This window comes from Centropristis striata, chromosome 23 (assembly GCF_030273125.1).
Source record: "Centropristis striata isolate RG_2023a ecotype Rhode Island chromosome 23, C.striata_1.0, whole genome shotgun sequence".
Lineage (NCBI taxonomy): Eukaryota > Metazoa > Chordata > Actinopteri > Perciformes > Serranidae > Centropristis > Centropristis striata.
Window position 1 is genome coordinate 29,828,809 of NC_081539.1, and position 27,686 is coordinate 29,856,494.

The following is a 27,686-nucleotide window of genomic DNA, read 5'->3' on the forward strand; positions in this document are numbered from 1 at the left end:
AATGCTACTTATATAAATGCATCAATACAAATAATCTTATAATATATTTAGAACACATAAAACAATCTGAGTGGGTCCACTCTGCAAAACGAGTACTTTTACTTTTGATACTTTAAGTACATTTTGGTGCTGATACTTTTGTACTTTTACTTCAGTAAGTTTTGATTGCAGGACTTTTACTTGTAGTGGAGTAATTTCACAGTGTTTTATTAGTACTTTTACTTAAGTAAAGGATCATAATACTTCTTCCACCACTGGAAAAAAATTAGATAAAATGCACCGACGGAGGAAACAGGGAGCTGGTAAAGAACATTTCAAACAAAAACCCATCCTGATTGTTTTTATAGGTGTTTGGCTGAGGAGCGGGATGGGGGCGCTCGTGCCAGTACGCGCATGCGCATTCGGTGGGAAACACGATAGAAAACGGGCAGCTATGCCGCGCGCTGCAGAAAACCAGCTGGACGCGTCCGCTCGGAACAACGGCCGGTGCACCGGAGGACTGACCCGGGGACTGCGGGACCGGGAGGCTGCTGACAGGCGTTAACAGTGAGACTTTCCCCGGGGAAACCTCCTCCAGAAACCACGGAGAAAACCACCTCGCTTTCTCCCCGTTTCCCCTCTCCTCTCCTCCGCTTCCAGCAGCACGAGACGCCGAGACATCAGCAATGTTGCTGCTAAACGTGTAGGATTTATCCCCGCTGTCCCTTTGTTTGCACCGACTGTAAATAAAACTGAACAGAGACAATAAGCGACAACAGCGGGGTTCACTATGGTTTTATTGGCGCTCCGCAATAGGAAATGTGTTAATAGCTGCTGTATGGGGACGTTATGCTTGCAGTTGTTGCTGTGGATTTTATGTGCCGTGAACGGAGAGGAGCAGCCGTTCAGTGTGGAGGTAAGACCATAAGCTATTTGTTGACATGCATGACAACATTTAAAAAAAAAAAGGGACAAGAAATGTCCTTTCTTCCCCTTTCTCAATGTTTTATTTTAACAGAATAATGCATTTAAGGGCACATTGTTGCGCATGTTTAGTCTGTGTTGATGTTTCAGTAACAACAGGGTCTTTGTGAGGAGCCCAGCTGCGTTTACTTCCATCCTGTCCTCTTCTCCACTTCTCAATTTTACTTCTAACATATATATATATATATATATATATATATATATGTATATGTAAGAGCATAATAACCAATTTTATTCCCATGTTTGGGTTTCGTGTTCTAAAAGTGGGATAAAACCTTGTTGCCAAGCAAAATAAGAAGTTTCATTTCAATATATTATAATTCAATACAAATTAGTATACCCCAGTATAGACTATAGGCCACATAACTAGTTTAAATGTAGTTAACTGTGATACTACTTTCTCCCTATATAAACTTTACATACCCATGTAATTCACTCACTACAAAGTCAGCTGCTTAAAAAAAATCTTCTTGAAAAGAAGTCAGTGGTGCAAATATTCAGTGTCTCCATGGACAGATCTTTGTGTTGTTAGGGGTCCGTGACTTGAACATTTTAAAATGGGACATGAGGACCTCCACTTGAGAGCATTCAGATAATATCACTCAAACCATTATAACAAAAGCAACACATGCTCCGAGGCTTTTTTTCCTGCAGAAAGAGACCTTATGGGTTCACAGGCAACAATGTGGGCAGCTAGAGGAGATTTTAACTGAGAAAGAGAGGTTTCTTTTCAAAGGGCGCTTTTATTCTGATGTGATATCCTGACTTAATGGATTGTTAAAAGCCTTCAGGCTGCAAGTGTTATGCCAATACACTTTAACACTCAATCAGCCTTTAAAAAGAATCAATGTTTATTCTTTTTGTCTTTCTTTCTTTCAAGAATCTGCAAAACTAGCACAAGTGCTCCTTTCATGGTTAAAGGGATAAGTTTGGGTTTTAAGGGCACATCTGTCTATTTGATTTCCAGAACAAATCTACTCTGTTTAGCCAAAGTTGAATGCATACGGCTATCATAAAGTGTTACACCGCAACCCCCTCGCTGTCTCTCACACTTAGCTGCACACACACACACACACACACACACACACACACACACACACAGACACCACACAGGAACATCCTGGCATGTCTACTGACAGTCATTCAAGTCCTACATCCACATGTCCACATGATTTGCAAGCTTGGCATGCCACACTGTTCCCCTCGGAGAGGCCGATTCAGTCCAGATGCTACAGGTTATTCACTTAAAATGTCCAAGCTCACATGACAGACAAGAGGAAGAAAGTTAGAGAGATGTAAAAATGGTTTGTTCTTTGTAATCAGTTGATACATCTTAAACTGGGCAAAGTAAAACTCCGGGCAAAACCCATGCTTTTCAATAAGATCTTACCTTGTCCTTTGTTGCAAGACATAATAAGCAATGTATATATGAGCCACTAGTGGTTCAGCTGGTGTTATTATCATCTTCATGTTGTATCATTTTTTCAAGTTCCTAACTTGGCTTCACATCCCCTTCTTCCCCCATGTTTTTTTTGCCTTGACTTGCATGTTATTATCCTCCTCCGGCTCTTGAATGTTGCCCTTTCTTTCCCAAGCTTTTCTTTGTCTTTCTTCTGAATGCACTGTAGTCAAGGCATCAACCTTTTTCCTTTTTTATATTGGCGACTTGCACCAGAAAAGTCATTGTGTGGCAGTGACTTGTCTTTTGGTTTTGTGCACATTTTGTGTAGAATCCTGGAAAACTACACTACTGGTCAAAAGTTTTAGAACACACCAACGTTTCCAGAATTTAATTGAAAATGATGCAGTTTAATGTCTCAGTGTACTCTGAAATTAATGCATATTTGCAACATTTAAAATTATTTATTGAGCATGATAGTGTTTTGAAAGTTAAAAAAAAGATTCAAAATCACATTTTATGTTGGACTAAAGGACTAAAAAAATGTCAAAATGACAAAAAAAAGACACCAAAAGGCACAAAATGACTTAAAAAAGACACAAAATGACCAAAAAAGACACAAAATGACTTAAAAAGACATGAAAAGAATTCAAAAATGGACAAAATAGCCCAAGACTCCATAGAGTTAAGTTGTTAACCCGTTTCTTGTTCCCTGAAAAAGGCCTACTTGTATAATTCTGAAATGTACATTATTTTTCAGTTTTGGTTAAGCTTACCTTTTTTTATTTACCTCTGGCAGTTCACCACTTACCTTTGTACCCTTTCAAGCTGTTCATTTGACTTGAACTGCTTTAATTTCAATAAAAAACTGGAAAAATTGGGGTGTTCTAAAATTTTTGACCGGTAGTGTATGTTTTAAGTATTCATAGGAAAAATAATTAACAATGAATGCATTTATATATGATAAGAGTAAAAGCAGTATAAGATACGTTTTTAAATGTTAATGGGAGCCTCTTATTGTGCCTGTCATGTGTCCTGCCAATAGAATAATTGTGGTTATAGCAGTTTTATCTTTGTGACCACTGTAGTATGTGAAGTCAGTATAAAGTTGGCTCCTCATTGTAATGCAAGCCTTTTATGACCCTTAATCATCATTGTCTTGGGGGGCCCTGATGTGAGAGAACTCTTAAGCCTGCTGAAGGGCGTAGCACAGACATTTTAGAGGTTCCCTTTTGCAAACTTAAAGGTTTGAGCATCAAGTTGCCAACAGTATCTCTGAGGGAGATCAGGTAACAGTGGATGTCCAGTATAATGTCAGTGGAGATGACTTAGTAGGGCTGGGGATCATTTAAACAAATTACACCTGTACCAGTTCCAGCACCTTTAAAGTGATACCGATGCCAATAGAGCACTTCATATGAGTTGATACCCATCATGTGACTGGACACATCTGTCCAAATTATTTTTACATGAATGCATAACACGCTGAACTGCCAACTCTGTCAAATGTGCCACGTGTGACTTTGCCACACCATGGACTGTATGGGTTGAGAAACATGAAACAGTCATGTTGTTCTAGATCTGGGTGCAAAAAGGATCAAATCCAGGTATACCAGGAGTTAAAATGAGGTTAATTATCTATCAATATGAGTTATTTGAAACAGGGCAAAGCTATAGCTTCAGATGTGTCTTACAGTAAGTGTTTGTAAACAGTGTTGCCATGTTCAGCTTTAAACAACATGGTCTTCTAAAAAATAAGTTTCCAAACAATGAAACTGCATTGTTATGACTATTCGAAGGGAAACTTATTTTATCCCAGATTACCTTTAGTTTTGACGTATCACAAATAAGTTTCTAATCAAAGTTTTTAGTTTTTAGTCTGTATAAATAAATAAAAATCTAAAATGTAGTGTGAGGTGCAAATCTCAACAGTTGCCAAATACAAAAAGTTTACTCTTGACTCTTGAGTATGAGCAAATAATAAAAATAACCATTTAGGGGTTTCGGGGGCATATTTTAATGAAATTTTGTAAAGGAGAATAAAGGTTCTTGTACGTTTTATTTAAGGCATCTTATTTTGACAGTCTTCTTGTAAGTTCTGTGGTGGATTCTGTTAACACACTGTGCTCTTATTTTGAAAGCTGCATTTGTTTAGCGACAGAGAGTAAGGAGCTTTTTGTGATTAAAACAACTTTAATTGTTAGCTAATGTTAACCTTACGCCACTACATCAAGAAGTAGGAACGTTGCCAATATCATGATATGCATTTTTTTTAACCATAAAAGAAAAATACAGATATTATCTTGAATGATACGATATGGCACACCCCTATGTTGAAATTGAAAATGCAGTTTCATTGTCAGGGAATGTAGTTTGATAGGACACAGGGTGGCTTGTCTGTTATGTCTTAAACAGTTTGTTTTGTAAAGACTATGGATGGTGTTGATGGTGGTTTCATTGGAGCCATTTACTGGACTTGCTATGACTGTGTATGCTAACACCACAGGTTGTAGAGGGTGATGATGAAGAGAGAGTATTTCCTCTCAATAACAGGTGTGGTTGGAGGTAGGAGGTTCCCTGTAATTGCTGGTCAGACTGCGGTCTTTTAGAAAACGTTCTGGATGGCAGCTTTAGTGCTGACTTCCTGGATTTGACTTCATGGTTCAGTTTACTGTATTGCCAATTTTCTCCTTTCTCACAATTTTCTTTGCTCTGGATTACTTTAACAGAAAGTACAGCCTGTCACTGGGCGATAAAACAGTAATTAATACTAACTTCTAACACCTTACTGCAGTCACACTACAGATCTGCCTGTCTTTGCTTAATAGTTCCAAAAGCTCCCCAGCTTTTGTTTATCCGATTGTCTTTCCTCAAGAAGTAATTTTCTCCGCAAATTAGACAATGTCATTAACAATGCCACAGCCACGAGTTAACTCCATTTATCTCCACGTACGTTTTATTTTCTGTTTCAATCCATATTGATTTAATACGAAAAACGCCAGTGAAGTTGTTTTTTAATGCTGTCTCTGCAAGACCACACATAGTAATGTATGTGGGCAGAGCATGCAGTGGAGCTATGTTGGGTTATTTTTATCATTAGCTTTTACATAAGACAGAGTAATTTAAAGAGAGATAATGGATTTTTAATCTCTTTTTCCTGTCTGTTTGACACTGTCTCACAGTTAGGATGAAATTTCACTTAATATTGCATAAGAGTTGTCTCTGCCCACTGCCACAAACACACAGAAACTGTGTTTAACTATCCTCCCATTCTGTCTAAAGTGGTGGTTCTGAATTCGTTTGGGGCTCTTCTGAACTCTTATGCTTTCAGGTAAAGATACAGCATCATATTTAGCATATTTAAAGCTGAAACTTCTACCCCTGTGCTGCTTTTGCATTGGATTGATGCTACCCTAAAGCTGTAAATGCATTAATTTTAAGAAATTGCAAACACTGCAGTGAAACATCAGTATACATCTGTGTCAAAAAAAAAGTCTGGTTACATAAAATCCTCATTGTATCACTCACATCTATTTCTGTGCTCTGCAGTCTACCTTCTCTTCATTCTGTTGGGATTTGTGATATTTTGACTCATGGATGAATTTTCTCACCACAGTAGCTTTCCCCAGGAACACAACAACAACAACAACAACAACATGCAAGTGCCAAATCCTCAAGAGCATTGCTTCAATTCAGTATTTCACAGCGAGGCATCAGGTGCAGCGCTCGCCCTGAGCCACATTAAGTGTTTGAATCATGCCACTATGCTCACCAGAGACAAAGAGAAGTTGCTTAGTCAGAGATAATCTGCTGTACAACAAAGTTGCTCCGGTGTACTCCCATCTGTTAACACATACTGTCTCAGATGGAGGAATGAATTAATAAAAGCTGGTTTGGCTAGACTCTGCTGACTGTCAGTTGTAATAATTAACTCCACAAAGGATTTGATCTGTTCCCTCTGTTTGTATGACAGTGGTGAGGTAGCTCGAAATTCTGCCATCAGATTTCCATAAAATCTGGTGGACAGACCTGGTGGAAAAAAACAAAAAAACTTGATTTGATTTTCTGTCGTGATCCTACATTAGTCAGGTCTTGACTTTTAGCCATATATGAACCAAAAAAGACTTGTTATTCCAAACTGTTAAGATGCCAAAATGTCGAATATAGGAATGGGAACATGTTGCACAGTAATTCTTATCCAGCATTAATGTACACTGCTGGTCAAAAGTTTTAGAACACACCAACTTTTCCAGAATTTAATTGAAAATGATGCAGTTTAATGTCTCAGTGTACTCTGACATTAATGCACATTTGCAACATTTAAAATTCTTTATTGAGCATGATAGTGTTTTGAAAATAAAAAAAGATTCAAAATCACATTTTATGTTGAACTAAAGGACTAAAAAAAGACACAAAATGACCAAAAAAAGACACAAAATGACTAAAAAAAGAAACAAAATGACCAAAAAAAAGACACAAAATGACTTACAAAGACATGAAAAGAATAAAAAAATGGACAAAATAGCCCAAGACTCCATAGAGTTAAGTTGTTAACCCATTTCTTGTTCCCTGAAAAAGGCCTACTTGTATAATTCTGAAATGTACATTATCTTTCAGTTTTGGTTAAGCTTACCTTTTTATATTTACCTCTGGCAGTTCACCACTTACCTTTGTACCCTTTCAAGCTGTTCATTTGACTTGAACTGCTTGAATTTCAATAAAAAACTGGAAAAATTGGGGTGTTCTAAAACTTTTGACCGGTAGTGTATATCAACTTAAGGTGGAATCATAGTATGATATGATTATACCTGTTTTACATGTGTAAAGAGTTAGATGTAATGTAGGGCTGCAACTAACGCTTATTTTCATTGATTAATCTGCCCATTATTTTCTCAATCAATCGCTAATAACACTGAAGAAACAAAACATTTGAGGATGTCAGCTCGGGCTTTGGGAATCAATATTTTTCACTATTTTCTGACATTTTACAAACAACAGATTAATCACAGAAGAAAATAATATTCGTAAGTTGCAGCCCTGCAAAAATCCCACACTACTCAGCTTATTATCACAAATTACAAGACCAACTTGCCAAAGAATGGCCTCAAATTCTTACATCTAAGAAGCATGAAGCCAGAAAAATATTAGGCTTATTTCATGAAAAAATGACTTAAACAGTTATTCAATGATCGAAAAATTGTTGTCAATTGTCAGTACAATTGGCACATGTAATCATGATATCCTGTATATAGACTGTTCTTATTAATAGTCAGGCGGCTTAGGACCAGATTTGAGAAGAAAGGGGACACGCCGGACAAAAGCACCAACATTTTTCCACATGCTCTCTATCACCAAAGGTTTCAACTTTTGGTAGGAGCCACTTCATCAAGATTGCAGATAGGAGATGGCAGCCATATAAAGTCTATGAGAACCAATACGTCTTCCAAGCCACTTAGAAGGTCAATCTTGGTGTCAAAATCTACATTTTCTGGGTCAAAGAATCATTTAAAGCTATTGAGAAAATCACTGGATGACTCACTGTAAATAATGTGTTGATCAAGATCTGACATGAGATGAAAGCGTACCCTTGATTTTTTTGAGCAGTGTACATGGCAGCTAATCCACACTCTCCCGTGAACATTGATTCCAAACAGTTTCAACTCAGGATACCCTGCTGCAGCACTTGAAGCGAGTTGCCCAGTCTGAGTGAAAATGAACATATCTATTTGATCAAATAATCATCTAGTGATATTCTCAATAGCTTTAAATGATTCCTGGACCCAGAAAATGTATATTTTGACACCAAGATTGACCTTCTAAGTGGCTTGGAAGATATAGCATTTCTCATAGACTTTATATGGCTGCCATCTCCGCAATCTTGATGAAGTGGCTCCTACTAAAAATTGAAACCTATAATGATAGAGAGCAGTGGTGGAAGAAGTATTCAGATCCCTTACTCAAGTAAAAGTACTAATACCACACTGTGAAATTACTCCACTACAAGTAAAAGCCCTGCATTTAAAACTTACTTAAGTAAAAGTACAAAAGTATCAGCATCAAAATGTACTTAAAGTATCAAAAGTAAAAGTATTCGCAATGCATAATGGATTCACTCAGATTGTCCAAATATATTATTGTATTATTATTTTTGATGCATTTATGTTAGCTTTGAATTTACTGTTGTCAACATAGGGCTCATTTTAACTACTTAATATACTTTTGTGTGGTTTAATTCGTACAAATTTTAAATCTATTATGTTTTATGTTAAATCTCGACCTGAAAAGTAACTAAAGTAACTAAAGCTGGCAGCTAAATGTAGTGGAGTAAAAAGTACAATAGTTGCCTAAAAATGAAATGAAGTAGAAGTAAAAAGTAACATAAAATGGAAATACTTAAGTAAAGTACAAGTTCCTCAAAACTGTACTTAAGTACAGTACTTGAGTAAATGTACTTAGTTACTTTCCACCACTGATAGAGAGTATGTGGAAAAAATGTGGTGCTTTTGTCCGGTGTGTCCCCTTTATTTGGCTAAGCCGCCTGACTATAATATGATGTTGATTTCATCCATATTGCCCGGCCCTACTGCAAAATCTTGCATTGCATACCATTGACATTGTAACTACTGTTGCTGTTTTCAGCACCATGCTAATGCCAACACAGTCCAGTCCAGCTGTCCAATGCTAACCCCTCAGAGCTGTTGTCACTATGAGGGGAATGGTGCAGCTTCATTCCTGTCACAGCTCATGTTACCAGTCGGCATGTTGGCCTCTGACTGGCATCTGAATAATAGAAAGCAACTGGTGTGAATGTGTGTGTATGAGTGTGTGTAAACAGTTGTGGCTTCTCTCACGTCCATGGATTTTTTTTTTTTACTCACTCAAACTTTATTTGTGCATTATTTGTACACTGTAAAAAATGTTTGTGGAAATTACAGTAAAAAACTTTCAAATTGCATCAGAAATAGGTCGTAAAATTAAACATTGTACATCACCATAGTAGATAGTTTTAATTACTGTAAATCAAAGAATAGTGTAAAACTTTAAATTCTACCGCCATAAATTGTAGAAAACACACAGTTTTGCTGTAAAAATATAAATTTTCCATGTAAAGTTAATGGAGAAATACCACGATGACACAATTATCCTAAAAGTAATGGGATTATTCAGTATAAATTACAGTTTTTGCTGATATTTACATTTACATACGCTCACTGTATTTTTTACGGTGATGTTCTGGCAACCACAGCTGCCGGTATTTTACCGTAAATTAAACAGATTTTTTTTACAGTGTAGCTGTATGTGTGTCCTACCAGTCATTTTACATTGGCCTCAATGCCCTCACAGTCACTGTTTTGACCAAAGAAAAGAACTGAAAGACTTTCTTTACTGGAATAAACTTAGGCCTAAATATAGCAGAATGCAACTCAAAACAGTGTTTAAACAATCAGAAAGATCTTATTTGCTATTTTTAGTGATAAGCATTCACTGGCATGGTGTTTTTGCATTTCCCAGAAATCCCTTGGCAGTCAAACAGCGTGCATGATACTTTGGCTTGTTTTTACCTAAAATGTCTCTTAATATAGTTTCAATGTTCCCTTACTTTCCTGTGCCATGGTGGTTATCAGTACTTATATTTACTACTTTAGACTTACATTTACATGAAAATAATTTTTTTATCTGTGTAATTCTGTAATGGTAACATCCAATCACAACACTAATCATTTGTTTTCATCCTTATCTTTAACAAAATAGATGTCACTGTTGTTTCCAAGTACATTTACTCAAGTACTGTACTTAAGTACAGTTTTGAGGAACTTGTACTTTACTTAAGTATTTCCATTTTATGTTACTTTTTTACTTCTACTTCATTTCATTTTTAGGCAACTATTGTACTTTTTACTCCACTACATTTAGCTGTTAGCTTTAGTTACTTTAGTTACTTTTCAGGTCGAGATTTAACATAAAACATAATAGATTTAAAATTTGTACTAATTAAACCACACAAAAGTATATTAAGTAGTTAAAATAAGCCCTATGTTGACAACAGTAAATTCAAAGCTAACATAGATGCATCAAAAATAATAATACAATAATATATTTGGACAATGTGAGTGAATCCATTATGCATTGCGAATACTTTTACTTTTGATACTCTAAGTACATTTTGATGCTGATACTTTTGTACTTTTACTTAAGTAAGTTTTGAATGCAGGGCTTTTACTTGTAGTGGAGTAATTTCACAGTGTGGTATTAGTACTTTTACTTGAGTAAGGGATCTGAATACTTACACTGGGGCTTTCTGTGTGTGTGTGAGTGCTTGCAGGGCTACTTGACTGTATTTATTATACTTGTGTGCACAAACACACACATACTCTTGACGTCATTTGGCTTTGGTAAGAGAGCAGATTTCGGAGCCGCTGGGGTGTCTGTGTCAGTCTGTTCACCCAATCCTGGAGAATACACAACACCTGCACTGACCTAAATGATTCATAATCACACACACACCAACGCAGACACACACGCATGATTTCTGCTCAGCAGCAACTTGTTTTTGTTGTGTTTTTCTTTCTGTATGTCAACACACAGTGCTTCTCTCTCTGAGATGTATCTTTGGTCACAGCTTACTGAGCCGTTAAATCTTTAATGTGACTGACAACTGCAGCATTAGATGATGCCAATGGGGCATCACATGTAAGGCTGTCAATTAAGCTGTTGACAGAAACGCTTGGGGAAACTCTGTGTGTGTGTGTGTGTGTGTGTGTGTTTCTTTACACTCCATGATTATGTGAGCCTGTTGCAATACGGGTCTGTGTGCTAGGGAAAATAATCAGAGTTTATTTTCAATTATAATTTTGGCTTCCAAAAAATTATGAAAACAGGATAATCAAGATAAAATAATTTTTGTATCACATTATGTTTCACAATGATGCTCTTATTTGTCTTGGGTTGTAAATCCACTGCTCCTCTTCCTTTGCCCATTTTACTGACATATGACAGCAAAACTTTCCATACTGCAATCAAAATATGTTTGAAAAAAAACATTTGTTTGCGAATCTACAACGTTTGCTTGTTGTTGAGATGATTCTTGCGGCATGACGTTCGCTGAAAAGCCTAAAACCAGTTTCTAATGGTCTCAATTGGAGTGGCAGCGTGTAAACATCCACTGTTAGTTAATAGGAGAGGGATTTTTTAATATTAAACATTTTTTTTATGTGTAATACTTTTTTAATCACAGATGTAACATTTTTTTTTGTTTAAACATTTTTATTTTTATTATTAAAGCTTGAGAAAATCTGTTGAAAAAAGATTTACTTTTAAAAGTTCAATAAAAGCATGAGTAATTGTGTTAAAATACTCATGATCTCAATATTAATATATTATATATATATTATATATATATATATATTAATATAATCGAGCAGCCCTTCTATGTGCAGTAACATAACCTAATACCAGAATCTCTGTGATAACAGTTCACCCAAAGACTGCTATATGGAGGTTAGGTCTTTTAGGATTGAGATCTTTCTGCAGAATGAGTTTATAAAACATCAGCAGGTGTCAGATGGCATAATCCAGACATGATTTTTTGTCAAATTCCAACATCTTCAGTAATCAAAATGCCTTGGAAACAGCCCCAAAATGATCCACTAGAAGAGTCAGTGTTCTGATCAGTATGTATGATCAGACCGTGACATTTCTGGGTGACATTTTTGTGACATTTTGTCCTAATGGGGCCACAGAGATAGTGAACATGGTGTGCATTAAGTATTTTTCGAGTGTGTGTGTGTATGTGTGTTTATAAGCACTCGGGGCTAAATATGAAGCAATGTCCTGTTCAACCTCTGCAATAATCACGTTGCATCGGGGTCATGAGGTGCAGATGATTCATATGATATCATTAAAAGTCATGCTGAGGTTTTTTGCAAATGTAAATTTTTACAGTATGAATTCAAGCGCAGCAGTTAAATAATGTGTGTATGCGTGTGGGTTTGTGGTTGCTGGTGTGGGCAGGAAGGCTGTGGTTGCCTTGACGACCCTGGCACACTCGCCAGTGGTTCTGCGTGTAACCGATGAATAATTCAGGGTGGTCAGAGGTGGCAGGCTTTCCCTGGAGGCTGGATCATGTTCCCACAAGTCACCTGGGCCCAGAGCTGCGGTCACTCCCAGCTGCTCTGGTCCCATAGAGCCACTTCATACCAGAAGCTACATAGATGGATGGATGGATGGATGGATGGATGGATGGATGGATGGATGGATGGATAGATAGATAGATAGATAGATAGATAGATAGATTCAGAGTCATAAAACCAGATAGATGAAATAGATTTAATATCAACCAAAAGAATTACTTATGAAAAAAGTTGACAAAGACGAAAACTAAGGACATTTTCACTATAATTTCAGTTAGTTTTAGTTAGTTTTGTAACCACACAATACAGTTTCAGTTAGTTATCGTTTTTTAAAAAACTCTTTTTATTTTTATTTCAGTTAACGAAAATGTTTTTTCAATTCTAGTTTTTGTTATCTCGTTAGTTTTCGTTAACTGTAATAACCTTGCAGCTAACTACACTGGACTGTACCTCTCATTCAGAGTCAATGGAGCAACTGGTTGTTGTGATATTGCTATTGTCAACAGTCCACTATGAAAATGCAATAAAACTTTCAAAAATGCCCATAGAAAGTTTTTACGCTTGCTTCAGGTGGTTTTTGTGTTGTTTGAAAATAGTTAATGTGCTAAATCGGAGATGGAAACGCTTTTGCCGGATAAGTTCTGACGTAACGAACATTTAACTCACATGACTGATAATAGATGGATGGATGGATAGATGAATAGATAGATAGATAGATAGATAGATAGATAGATAGATAGATAGATAGATAGATAGATAGATAGATAGATAGATAGATAGATAGATATACTTTATTTATCCCAAGCTGGGAAATTACAGTGTAGCAGCAGCATTACACACAGAGACAATAACAACACAATTAAATAAAAAAGAACAACCTAGGCATACTTCAAGCAATAAAATACAATAAGTACAAAAATACAATAAAAAATAAAGTGTCTAAAGAAGGAGTATGTATTAAGGAGTAGAATAGAATTCCAGTGCAGAATAAATATGAATATACAGTATAAAAAAAAAAAATGTTGGTGCTATGAAACAAATAAGGTGCAATGAACAGTGTGCATAAAAAACAAAAACAAACAAAAAAAATCATACAATCAAAAACATCAGATGCATGGCACACTCACTTGATCTACTTTGCTGAATACTTAAAAATGTATCGAGGCAAAAAAAAGTTCAAAATTCTTCTTTTATTTTGGTAACATATTAAAGCCAAAGTCAAAACAATTCCATTTCTTTATTATTGTTGTTTATATACTGTATTTTCATATTCACTTTTCTTACAAGCAAACATACAGAAGACAGGACCAGACAAAACGACAAAACAACAACAACAAGCTGGGAATACCAATACAAAAATCAAAGACCCAAACAAAATAATCAGTTCCAGGTACAATATGCAGTACAGAGTGAAATACAATGGGAGCTAAATAAATACAGAAAACACATTAAAAAAAATACCGTTTTTTTTTATACAAATGCTCGTGTTAGTATAGCAGAAATATTTACTTATATGAGTATAGTCAAGAAATGGTTTCCATATTCTTTCAAAGGCATACATTGTTTTTTAATAATTCCCATAAATAACAGGGCATGGAACGATTCCAAAATGTAGTTTCTTGTTTAACTTTCTTAACTTTTAATAATTGGTAGACCTTTATTCGTGATATAAAAAGGACTCGGGGCAAGGACTTCTACTGCTGATTTTTTGCCCTCGCAGAGAGCTAATTGTATTCACTCAGCATCTGTGGGTGTAAATCATTCACTGATTAGATGAGTAGACTGAAAACCAGGAGGGCTCTAAGGCAAGTACTGACAGGAGCTCTAGTAGCGGAGGGACTTATTGACGTTTTGCAGCCTTCAGGCAGTTTTAAAGCAGCATGTCTGTCCTGACACAACACCTTTGTCACTGGATGTTGGTGAACTCGTACCGGGTGGCATATGGCTCATATTTGAACACCATGTCTGCTGAATTAATGTGAAACATTATCCTCAAGTATGAAGTTACCATTCTCAGGTTTGACGGATGGATCTTCTGAATTATGAAAGGATTTATATAGAGCAGGGGTGTCAAACTCTGGCCCGCGGGCCAAATTTGGCCCGCAGTGTAATCAAATGTAATCAAATTATTATATTATTATTGTACTATAAAAGCTGACCCGCCGGTATTATATACCGCATGTACCGCTAATGCTAGATTTATTATTGTTATTTTATTTTTAAATGTATTAACCTGTTGAAAAACTTTATTTTGATATTTAAATGCAAATAGAAAAGAGGCATACAATTTTTATTTTTTTTATTTAATAAATTAATGACATTGATGTGTTTTTTTATTTGAAATTTGATTTTGCATGTCTGCACTATTTAGTTAAATATTGTATGCTTATAAGCGTTGCTGGTTCCATATTTAATGTTAAAGCAAAACATGTTTGGTAGATATTAAAAGGGTTATTTGTTCAATGTTGGCCTGCGATTTTATTCAAGTTTTAAATTTTGGCCCATTGTGTATTTGAGTTTGACACCCCTGATATAGAGTGACAATTTCAACAGCATGCACTTCTTGTTGCCTTTTTTACCATGTAAGGTATTAGAAAAAATAATTACAAGCTATGTTACCTTTGTGTTTGAGACAAAAGGGGCTGAAACAGCTAAACTATAAGCCATGCATAATTGGGTTACTATATATATATATATATATATATAAACATGCAGGGACAGTGTGTGTACTCAAGGTGAGTAATACTGTTGAATATACAGGTTTATCTCCTCCGTCCCATTCTGCCTATAAACCTTCTCTGAGTAGCTGAAGCTTGTAAACACTCTCTACTCTCCCAACAGTTCATGGACGCTCTGTGACAAAACCTGCTGTGATCACCAAGGTTATAATAGTTTTGGATTTTTCATTTTTCATTTTATTTTTCATTTTTCATTCATTTTTCATTTGGATTTCATTGAATTTTTGTTTTCAAATTCCGTTAGTTTTAGTTAGTTTTTAGAGTGAGTTTTCTAGTTTTAGTTTAGTTTTTATTTTTTGAAAATGCTTAGTTTTAGTTTAGTTTTTATTAGTTTTTGTGTTAGTTTTAGTTTTTTTTGTAATGGGCTATGTGTTGGGTGTCAGATTCAAAGAGGTCATAATAAATGTTTCTTTTATTTCCTTTGGTTTATCATCTCAGCCCCAATAAGGTTATTAACTCTTACAGTTCTGGGTGTTTTGAATTTTGGTTCTAGTGTAAACATCCCAGTCTCAGTAAACATATTCACCATGTGTTGCATGTTCAAATAGAAACACTGAGTTATGAATGAAAAAAGTTGACAAAAACGAAAACTAAGGACATTTCCACTATAATTTTAGTTAGTTTTAGTTAGTTTTGTAACCACAAAATACAGTTTCAGTTAGTTATCGTTTTTTTAAAAACTCTAGTTTTTATTTTTATTTCAGTTAACGAAAATGTTTTTTCAATTCTAGTTTTCGTTATTTCGTTAGTTTTCGTTAACTATAATAACCTTGGTGATCACAAGCATCATTTTGAGATTTTATACAACAGTCTGAACCTCCAATATGGCAGTGTGTTTCACAGGACTCTTGGTTTTGCCACCAAAATGTATTTATAAACCTACATCATTGTAAGCAAAGAAAATATGCTACTTTTCCATACTGTATATTAGTGCTCTAAATAAATATTCTTTATTTTATTACATATTTAAATTGTAAACAAAAAACTCGTTCAAAAATGAAAATTAGTATTTGGTTGGCAAACTGATGCTTTCCAAACCTCAACCAAAAGTTTGAATCAATTTTTTCAATCTTTTTTTTTGGCTAGTTTTGAATGCGTTACTGTATATGGCTTTCCATAGGGTGGGCTTTTGACATTAAAAACACTTTAATTCCTATAAATCTCCAATTCAGGTCGGCACTTTTCTTTTTCTTGTTGCTGTTGTTTGGACACTGTACCCAAATTGTGTGGTAATCTGCCGTTTTGTCATATCCAATCTATTTGTGTTTTAAGATGCTGCCGTGTTGTTGTTAGTTTTGTTTTTTGTTGGTTTGTTTGTTGTTGGTTTTGATTTGTTTTAACTTTTATTCTTTTTTTTTCTTGTATATCAAAAAAGCATATAAAACTATGATTGCTTTGTGTGAAACATGTATTCTAACCAATGTGAACTTGGCAATAAAAAGAATATTAAAAAAAATATATATAAAAAGCAAAAAAACAAACAAACAAACAAAAAAAACACTTTAATGTCAAAACTACGCCCTCATCTGCCCACAATTCACCATGAACAATGAATCCACATCTGATCTGTCTCTGTAACCCGAGGGGATCGGCTCCTATCAGCTGTTCGGTCACAAACGTCAACATCAGCAGCCGCTGCACGCCATCAGTACGTTGTCATGCCAACCGGAGTTCCCGAGACACGTATCATTCATAATAGAGTGATTCCATCGCCTTGCAGGTTGGCCTTTTGATAGCACCCATCGGCTAATTGGCTGGCCGTCTGCTCATCAGGTAGCGGGCCAAGCTGGCTGGTTGAGAGGTGGTCCAGGGACACGAATGCTCCGGGTTCATCTCAGTTCAGTGCTTGTGTGTGGCATCTGGATGAGGACAAGGCCTCTGAATCACTACGCTACTCTGCCCTCGTTTCCTCAGTGCCGTCTGTTTGTGCGTTGGTAGCAAAGGGAGTTTGCCTGAGATGACTTTGCTAAGTCTGATTGTTGTTTTCAGTCTCTTTGTTGGAGACTTTTCTCTACCTGAAAGGCCTTATTTAGCCGGATAACAGACTCAAAGAACCAACATATTGCATTTTCTATAGATATGGTTGTGTTAGTGCAGTGGAGTATCCTTTTAGTGCAGCTGTGAGGGCCAAGATTTGAAACCACAAGCTGTTTTTTCACATTGTGACAAAGGTGAAAATTGGAATGCACTGTGAAGAAGTGTGTAGAGAAGTGAGGTGAGTCCAGGCTCTTCTCCCATCAGCAGCATGAGAGAAATCTACTTCAAAGTGGAGTTAAATCAAGTGTGGAGAACCCAAAAATAGGCACTGATGCATTTCAGACATTTTAGCCTTCATCAGGGCGTGCTGCTGGACTCCTTATCTTTCCACTTCAAGAGGGCCTTGATTTGTGGAAAAGTTTAACCTCATTATTGCACACCACTCGGTCCGGAAGACCTGCTATTCTTAGTATAAAAATAGTATCATTATTAGATTACACATGAAAGACTTTTTTTTTTTTCTGCCGTGTTCAAACTTGACTGGTTTGGGTCAGTTGCATCATATTAGTAGTCGTTGGGGTGAATTTGTGAATGGGTCAAAAAAACAGGCCAAAATTAGTACTGGCTTGTTAAACCGGTACTAAACATTTTTTTATTCACCCTTTGTTGGGGAAAGAACCATATTTGGTAACTTTAGTGGACGTCAATAATGGGGTAGAACCACATTGATTTCTCCCAGCCAATCAGCAAAGATCAGGCTACGTCACAGATAGGGATATAATAATAATAATAATAATAATAACAACAACTCAATTGACCTTGATTTGCAAATGAACCATTTTTGAAAAAAGTCAGGAAAGGTAAAGTCTTACAATATCCTCCAATAGCTTTAGGGTTGAAAATGTCAATTTCCAAGTATTTCAATGAGTACCCTATAAAGGTCTACCAGATCAATATTCTCGGCTAATGTGAAAGTGAATAAACATTTTTGACTTGACATGGCCCAACTCACTTTTGGTGCCAGGTCCTTTTCTCTATTTTGTTTTCCACTGTAAATCTCAGCTGATTGCCATAGCAACGCTGTTTGAAACAGCCATCTTGAACGCGACACTAGCTGAATCCTTTCGTTGACGACCAAACAGAGGAATGCCTGCACCGCTGTTCACTGCAAAAAAGCCGACTTGTATTTTTTGGCCTAAAACAGTGATTTAAGTTGGTAAAACTTGGAAATATAAATTACTGACATTTAGGGCAATAATGTAAGTTAGCACAACAAAGGAAGCCAGTTGTCTGCTCAAAAACAAGTTGGTGAGTTGTTGTTACTTATATCTTTAAGTTGGGGTTCACAACAAGGGACAATAGTTCTGATAACTCTTATTTCTTTGTTATGAAATTTGGTCATTAGCGAAAGGTAGTGGCTAACTGATGTTAGCGGCTAACTGATGCTAGCGGCTAACTGATGTTAGTGGCTAACTGATGCTAGCGGCTAACTGATGCTAGCGGCGCTGCTTGTTACAGCTACAAGAGTAGCCATTAGCGTATCAATGCTAACTCAAAATTGTGGTCGCAACATTAGCTGAATTTCATAGCGGCGTTACAATCGTGCCAGAGAAATTCAGAGTTGAGCAAACTCAAAAACAAAGCTTAAAATATTAAGTTTAATTGTCCAACTTAAAATTTTATCGAAGTTTGTTGCCTTGAAATTTTGAGTTCACCCAACTTTTCTTTTTTTTGCAGTGTTGGCGGTAGCTTGGCTATTTCAAAATTGCGGGTTTGTGCAAATAACTTTTTACTCCACCTCGAACCTTGACTGCAGTGGTGCTAAAAAAGTACCAGGTACTATCCACAACTAGAGATTAGTTAGCAGTTGAGTTCCTAATGTGCAATTTTTTGTAAGACAATGTGTCAAGAATGTAGGCACCGCTAGATGGAGTATCATTATAACAACAAGTAGTCCAAATTGCAGCTCTATTGAACAGCTCCGTCTATGCTTACAAGCTCCCTCGTTATCCATTTGTGCAGAGGACGGGGAGGAATTTCTGTCTTATTGAATAAGGAGGGCTGTCGAGCTGGAGCCTCCCGCTCTCAGGAATCCTTACATTGACAGAACTCTTGGAACCATAGATCATGAAGACAAAGAGTGAATCAATGAAAAAGAGAAGAGGGCAGCAGAGAGGGAGGATAAAGAAAGAAAACAGACAGATATAAGGACAGATAGGAGAGTAAAAGGTAGGAAAAAACACAAAAAGAGCTTGAACGATTCAGCAAAACACCATTTTTAGGATCTACTCTCTCTAGGATTATAAGAAGAAGATGGGTCACTGACTGTCCTGAGACTCTGGCAGCCTTAACAGTAATAAAAAAGCTACTGTATTGTTATTTTAGCTACGGCCCCATACTTTCTACAAGACCCATAACTTAATAATTCAAACTCCTTCTATTTTTTACCTCTTCCCAAAAGCAGTCATAGAATATTAATAATGTGTGAGTAGAGACATAATCTATAAACTTTGGCATGCTGATGTAATCAAAGATCAAAGACTTGGATTCAATCTTTGAAAGTTTATGCAGTATTAATATATCTGAGCCTTGAGCTTATGCTTCTCTTTGAATCTTGAGGGTGTGTATTTTTCGATTCTGGAAGTGCAACTACAGCAACTTCTGTGTCTGATCAGTGATCACGGACATTTAAGGCTTTCTGTGTGACTGATGTACTGAGGAACAACTCGAGTTTTTAGGAAAATGCAAATACCAAAGTCAAAGCTTTGGGCTTTGACATGATCTGAGCCGTGTTGCTGAGATATAGATGATTTCACTGAACAATAGAGAAGTGGCTTAAAGTTGGCTATACAGCAGCTTCATCAACTGATAATGAAACTTCTCAATCAACAAGTCAGAGAAAAGTGAAGTGTCATGTCATGGCGGTATCTCAGTATAAACAAAATTGTGCATATGAATGCAGAATTTGTTGGTAGTGGGACTAGGTTTTGGTAGCTGAGGTGTTCTGGTTTTAGTTTGTAGTCTGATTAGGATTGACCAATCATGTTCACAGGCTGAAATAGCCACGGATTTCGCTTAACTCAAAATCCGTGGAATAGCCACGGAATCGCTCAAATTTCGGTGAAACTGACACGGATTCCGCTACAATGCAAGTTAATATTTGTTCCTATTGGTTTGTTCCAAGTCACGTGACTTTCAAGGTCCCAGCAGTCAGAATAAAAAACATGGCGGACAGTTCTCTCATTTTTAGTGAAACAATCAATATTTTGACTTAGTTTCTGCATAAAAATGGATTTTGATCACATTTCTAGCGAGAAATATATGTTTTATTTTCTAAATCTTCACTCAGTGAATGTACATAATCACTTTGTATGTTGGAATAGCCACGGGATATGACTGTCATTAACTTGCATTGTAGCGAAATCCGTGTCAGTTTCACGGAAATTTGAGCGATTCCGTGGCTATTCCACGGATTTCTGTGAGACCATGTTGGGATCTGGGGAGTTGACCACACAGCACATCATTTTTTTAGCCAAAAACAAAAGATTTATCCACAGAGATTTGGTGTCTGTGCCTGAGAAATAGTCTGGAGCATGATTAAGTACATAGAGAGAAGGAGTCAACAAAGTGACCTCCTGGATAACAGAGTGAACTCCTTCCAGAAAGTCTGGATGCGGTCACATGACCAAAACAAGTGGATAAATGTACATTTGTGTATTTTACATTGATAACAAAGGTTGGAGGTGTTAGGGAACATTCTCTGGAGAGTTCATCTTTCAACTGCATTTCTATTTTCATGTCTCAAGTTCCTAATTGGACTGAAGACAATGACCGGTGCAAGGAAGAGGAAATCTTGGAGCGGGTATCCGTTAGCCAGATATCTGATGGCTACATGGCAACCGTTGCCTCCAGAGGCTAAATTGTTGTCAGACAGATAGTGAATGGGTTCCCAAATTGACAAATTTGTAGCAGAAAGCCTAAATTCAACCCTGTACGTGTGGATTGTGAAAGATGTAGACACTTACCGGTTAAATATGCTATTTATATTACAGGAAATGTTGGATATAGCGTATTTGGAGTGTGACCCATACTACAAACAAGTCCGGTCAAAAAAGTCCCCAAACTTTATTGGTGTGCAGCGAGATTATAATAGTTTTGGATTTTTCATTAGTTTTAGTTTTAATTTCGTTGTGAATTTTTGTTTTCAAATTCAGTTCGTTTTAGTTCGTTTTTAGAGTGAGTTTGATAGTTTTAGTTTAGTTTTTAGTTTTTGAAAATGCTTAGTTTTAGTTTAGTTTTTATTAGTTTTAGTGTTAGTTTTAGTTTTTTTGTAATGGGCTATGTGTTGGGTGCCAGATTCAAAGAGGTCATAATAAATGTTTCCTTTATTTCCTTTGGTTTATCATCTCAGCCCCAATAAGGTTATTAACTGTTTTGAATTTTGGTTCTAGTGTAAACATCCCAGTCTCAGTAAACATATTCACCATGTGTTGCATGTTCAAATAGAAACACTGAATTATGAATGAAAAAAGTTGACAAAAATGAAAACTAAGGACATTTCCACTATAATTTTAGTTAGTTTTAGTTAGTTTTGTAACCACAAAATACAGTTTCAGTTAGTTATCGTTTTTTAAAAAACTAAAACTATTTTTATTTCAGTTCAATTCTAGTTTTCGTTATTTCGTTAGTTTTCGTTAACTATAATAACCTTGGTGTGCAGTACTAAAAACTTTGAATGCTCCTTTAAGCATATAACCATGTACAATCCAAAAGCCCCAGTATTTATGACATGATTCTATATCCATCTCTGCTCTTTTCTGCTATATTCAGTTATTGTGCTGTCTCGCTGTTTCCCTGCAGTGCTGTATAAAAAGAAGCGGTGTGACAGCTACACCCTCCATGTCCTGCCCATGTCTCTCCATCTCATTCTCTGAACAACCGCCCTCACCTCCTGCACACACACACACACACACACACACACACACACACACACACCATCCAATATCCTGTCAATGTGTGAGTGACGGACGTATCTAACAGCAGCCTCAGCTTTCTCTTTCTCTCTCGCCTCTTTTCTAATACATCTCTGTATCTGATAATGGCTGCATTGTCTGAAAGCCCAAACAGATCATAGCGGCTCACTTAATACATACTGCAGCCAAAACCTCTTGGAGAAACTCACTGTCTTGTTTTCCTTGCAGCTTTTCAAATATATAATAGTGGTGTTAGTCTAGACGGAATTGTCCAAAAAGTGAAAGTGAGGAGCATTTATGGGTACAAGTCAGGAACCGGCCTACTTTACTTATTTCAAGGGTGCTGAATCCAAAAAAAATGGTTCCCAAGCGAAATTTTTAGTTTTTGACCTTCTCATTTGCATATCAATATGGCGGCCGTTGGTCATTGGACCATTTTCCCCAAGTTTTTTTGTAAGTAGGCAATCAAAGATGAGTAAATTAAGTTTCTAGATCTATAGTCTAGGATCAAAGCAAGAATAAAGTGGAGGCTCAGTGTCTTTTTTATGTATATTTATATATATGCAAAATACCAACTTTTAAGGTGAAATAAAGCATTATTTGTGTCATTTTTTTAAGGCCGACATAAATATTCAATCAATATCACTTTTAAATGTTCCAGTTGGTATTTTGCATACATATATATATACATAAAAAAGACACTGAGCCTCCACTATATCCTTGCTCTGACCCTAGACTATAGATCCAGAAACTTAATTTCCTCATCTTGATTGCCTACTTACAAAAAAACTAAGGGGAAATGGTCCAAGATGGGCAATTGGCCATTTGATATACAAATTAAAAGGTCAAAAACTAAAAGTTTCGCTTGGGAACCATTTTTTTTGGGACTCAGCACCCTTGAGATATGTAACGTAGGTCGGTTCCCGACTTGTACCCATAAATGCTCCTCACTTCTTATAGGAGGCCTTTATTCTGAAATGTATGTGGCTCATCCTGCAAATACATTTCAGACACTCATTTCTGACATTTGTTACATAAAAATGCTTGAGTCGTAAATTCACACTTTCTGAAAGTTTTTGGCCTCCACATAGAAAAAGTAGTATTACTTATTGCTTCTCTACCAGTTATACAGAATTCCATTACTACAGGGGAAAAACAACCTCATAGCGTTTGGATTTTTGTTTGCCTAAATATGCAGTGCCACGTCTAAACTGTGTACTTTTTCATCAATATATTTTTTTCCTCTCTCTCTTCTTTCACCCTTAAAAGAAGCAGGAAATTCACCAGGGCAGTGGTTATAGGACAGAGCCAATATGTGGTCACAATGAAAAACCCTTCAGTGTCAGAGAGGAGACGAGAGGGAGGGACAGGGAAGATTACAGGACAAAAACAGAGGAAAGTAGACATTAGGAGGAGAAGGAACGGCTGCAGAGAGACACAGTGTTTGTGCAATACCCTTTAAGGGACTTGAATGAAATAAGCTTTATTATGGGGATATAAAAGGTGATTGTTACGCATGCCTGTAATTGAGTGTGAATATATAATGTAAATGTGTCTTAAGGTAATCAGATTAACAATCGTAAAACGGAAGATTTAACTAGAAGAATAAACACAACTCCTCAAAGTTTCAACTCTGATTGGAACGGTTGAAAGGAAATATTTGAAGGTGTCTGCAATAACTGCTCTTGTAATGTTTGCTGTGTTACAGGGATTTAATTAAATTTTGCGTGCACGCCTTTCTGACAATTCACTACTTCATCAGAGATTAAAACACGCCTTTTTTAGCTTTACATGCCTAGACTTGGTAGCAAGGTTATTATAGTTAACGAAAACTAACGAAATAACAAAAACTAGAATTGAAAAAACATTTTCGTTAACTGAAATAAAAATAAAAACGAGAGTTTTTTAAAAAACGATAACTAACTGAAACTGTATTTTGTGGTTACAAAACTAACTAAAACTAACTGAAATTATAGTGAAAATGTCCTTAGTTTTCGTCTTTGTCAGCTTTTTTCATACGGAATTCTTTTGGTTGATATTAAATCTATTTAATCCATCTGGTTTTATGACTTAAACTTATTGGGGCTGAGATGGATCGGACAAAGGAAACAAAGGAAACATTTATTGTGACCTTATTGAATCTGGCACCCAACAAATACCCCATTACAAAAAACTAAAACTAACACTAAAAGTAATAAAAACTAAACTAAAACTAAGCATTTTCCAAAAAATAAAAAGTAATTAAAACTAATGAACTCACTCTGAAAACTAACTAAAACTAACTGAATTTGAAAACAAAAATTGACAACGAAATTAAAACTAAAACTAATGAAAAATCCAAAACTATTATAACCTTGCTTGGTAGGGTGTAAAAACTAGACTTGGTAGGGTGTAACTGTGGGTCAATCAATCATTTGTGCATTCAAAACCTTACTTTCAGTTTTATGGATTTTATGCCATACATCATGACTCTATTAAGCAGATCACTACACCATTAAAACTGAACAAATGAGGGTGTGTTGGTGAGATTTGTTGGTTTGGTTGTTGTGTGGCTGTAGTGCTATTGTCCTGTGATCTCTTCACCAAATGCTCTTCCAGCTGAGCTCTCTGTCAGCGTCATCATTAGTGTGTGTTAGGAGTGTGCCATATCGTATCGTTCACGATAATATCGGTATATTTTTTTTATGGTTAAAAAAAATGCATATCATGATATTTGTAACATTCCTACCGAATTAAATACTATGAACTAGTGCGGGCATTATGCCGCTTGTTAGCCGCGAGCTAACATTAGCTAACAATTAAAGTTGTTTTAATCACAAAAAGCTACTTACGCCCTGTTGCTAAACACATGCAGCTTTCAAAATAAGAGCACAGTATGTTAAGAGAATCCACCACAGAATTTACGAGAAGACTGTCAAAATAAAATGCCTTAAATAAAACATACAAGAACCTTTATTCTCCTTTACAAAATGTCATTAAAATATGCCCCGGGAACCCCTGAATGCTTATTTTTATTATTTGCTCATACTCAAGAGTCAAGAGTAAATTTTTTGTATTTGGCAACTGTTGAGATTTGCACTTTAAACTAAATTTTTGATTTTTATTTATTTGTACAGACGGGGAAAAAAAATCATATTTTCTATATCTTTTTAAGCATTTCCTAATATCGTCAAGAATATCGTTATCGCAAAAATAGCCTGAAATATCGTGATATTCTTTTAGGGCCATATCGCCCAGCCCTAGTGTGTGTGTCTTCGAAGCTTGTGCATGTGTGTGTGCACGCGTGTTAGAGGTGGGAATCACCAGAGGCCCCACGATATGATTTTATCCCGATATTTGAGTCACGAAATGATATTATTGCGATTTTAAGCATTTCGCGATATGGTGAGTATTGCGATACAATGTATAGCAATTTCACTGTTTAACTGCATTTTGTGTCCACAAAATTAAATTCAATCAAGAAATGTTTTGTCAAATAAGAGAAAATTCTCAGTCTGTTCATCTCACTTCAGTCTTTTTATTTCTCCACAATGAGAGTCAAACCCACAGACAAAGTATTCAGTCAAACTGAACTGAACTGATATCAAACATGTATGGACGACAACAACTGCAGCATTTTATCAAACTTTCCTCAACTTTAAGCTTCTGCTCTGAATTCAGATTTTTTTATAAACATTCAAGTCAAGTCAGATTTATTTATATAGCGCATTTACAGACGGCTGAGCCGCACCAAAGTGCTTCACATAAAAGTGCAAGAAAGTGCAATAAAATACAGAATTGACAAAATTGACAAAGGTAACAAAGAAAACAAAAACAAAACAAAATTTAACATTAAAAAGCCTAACTTTTCAACGTTATTTCAAAAACTTCCTGACGCACATGGTGCCTATAGATTCCTTAGATCTTCTAGTTTTCATATGATACCAGTATCTCCAGTACATTCCTAAAATTGAGCCCTGCTACAGCACAAAAAAGGCGAAAACACTGGCACTAAATAAACGCTAAATATCGATACTTGGCGGCCATCAAACGATATAAAATTGCCACGCAAAATATCACGATACTATGCTGTATCGATTTTTCCCCCACCTCTAACGTGTGTGTCATCTTACAGAGCTGTACTTTCACTACTTGAGCAGCCAAATGGAAATTGTACCCATGCACCTCTCTCCCCCAGAGGTGTATTCAGAATTTAAGAACCTGACACACATCATAACGTTATCTTCCGCTCACTGGGTGGAAATCCATGAAATAAAGCAGAGCACCCAGCAGAGAAAGATGACAAATTAAAGAGAACGAAGGAGTGAAAGGTAAAAAGAAAGAATGACATATATATGTATGCACCCTGGGTATGCAAAAAGGTGCAAAGAAATGTGAACCATGGCACATGCATAACATTTTGACATCTGCCACTCTAGAGTTGTGCAGGATAAGTCATTGCTGCAGAGTGAATGTGTGCATGTGCTACCTAGCGTCCTCAGGGGACGGGGAGTCGGGAGGCAGAGCGTCGGGGATTTGTCAGCGTGCCAATCACAGCACAGAAACTAGAAGCTGCAGGCTGGCTCACATACTGGAGGATGCTCTCTGCTTATCCCTATTAATGGGAGCATGGGAAGCTGTTCTGTTACATCTGTAGTCTAAGACTCACTGTGGTGTATTCTCCATATTACACATGTCAGTTTTGATTCATTTTGCTTTCGATACCCCAACATCCGTTAACAGCTAACTACACTGGACTGAACCTCCCATTCAGAGTCAATGGAGCAACTGGTTGTTGTGATATTGCTGTTGTCAACGGTATTTTTTTTGGTCATTTTGTTTCTTTTTTTGGTCATTTTGTGTCTTTTTTTTGGTCATTTTGTGTCTTTTTTTGGTCATTTTGTTTCCTTTTTTGGTCATTTTGTGTCTTTTTTTGGTCATTTTGTGTCTTTTTTTGGTCATTTTGTTTCCTTTTTTGGTCATTTTGTGTCTTTTTTTGGTCATTTTGTGTCTTTTTTTTTTGGGTCATTTTGTTTCCTTTTTTGGTCATTTTGTGTCTTTTTTTGGTCATTTTGTTTCTTTTTTTGGTCATTTTGTGTCTTTTTTTGGTCATTTTGTTTCCTTTTTTGGTCATTTTGTGTCTTTTTTTGGTCATTTTGTGTCTTTTTTTGGTCATTTTGTTTCCTTTTTTGGTCATTTTGTGTCTTTTTTTGGTCATTTTGTTTCCTTTTTTGGTCATTTTGTGTCTTTTTTTGGTCATTTTGTTTCCTTTTTTGGTCATTTTGTGTCTTCTTTTGGTCATTTTGTGTCTTTTTTTGGTCATTTTGTTTCTTTTTTTGGTCATTTTGTGTCTTCTTTTGGTCATTTTGTGTCTTTTTTTGGTCATTTTGTTTCTTTTTTTGGTCATTCTGGAGGATGCTCTCTGCTTATCCCTATTAATGGGAGCATGGGAAGCTGTTCTGTTACATCTGTAGTCTAAGACTCACTGTGGTGTATTCTACATATTACACATGTCAGTTTTGATTCA

At 36.2% G+C, this 27,686-nt stretch overlaps 1 protein-coding gene across 2 annotated transcripts in view; it reads left to right on the top strand.

Moving 5' to 3' along the window:
- Positions 1–427: 427 nt before the first annotated feature.
- Positions 428–27,686, top strand: part of LOC131962468 (matrix metalloproteinase-16-like) — a 111,292-nt gene continuing 84,033 nt past the window's right edge. For both annotated transcript variants that reach the window (XM_059327475.1, XM_059327476.1), the window contains exon 1: positions 428–895. In XM_059327475.1, the coding sequence (XP_059183458.1) occupies positions 770–895 (126 nt within the window). In that variant the 5' untranslated portion in view covers positions 428–769. The remainder of the gene's footprint in view (positions 896–27,686) is intronic.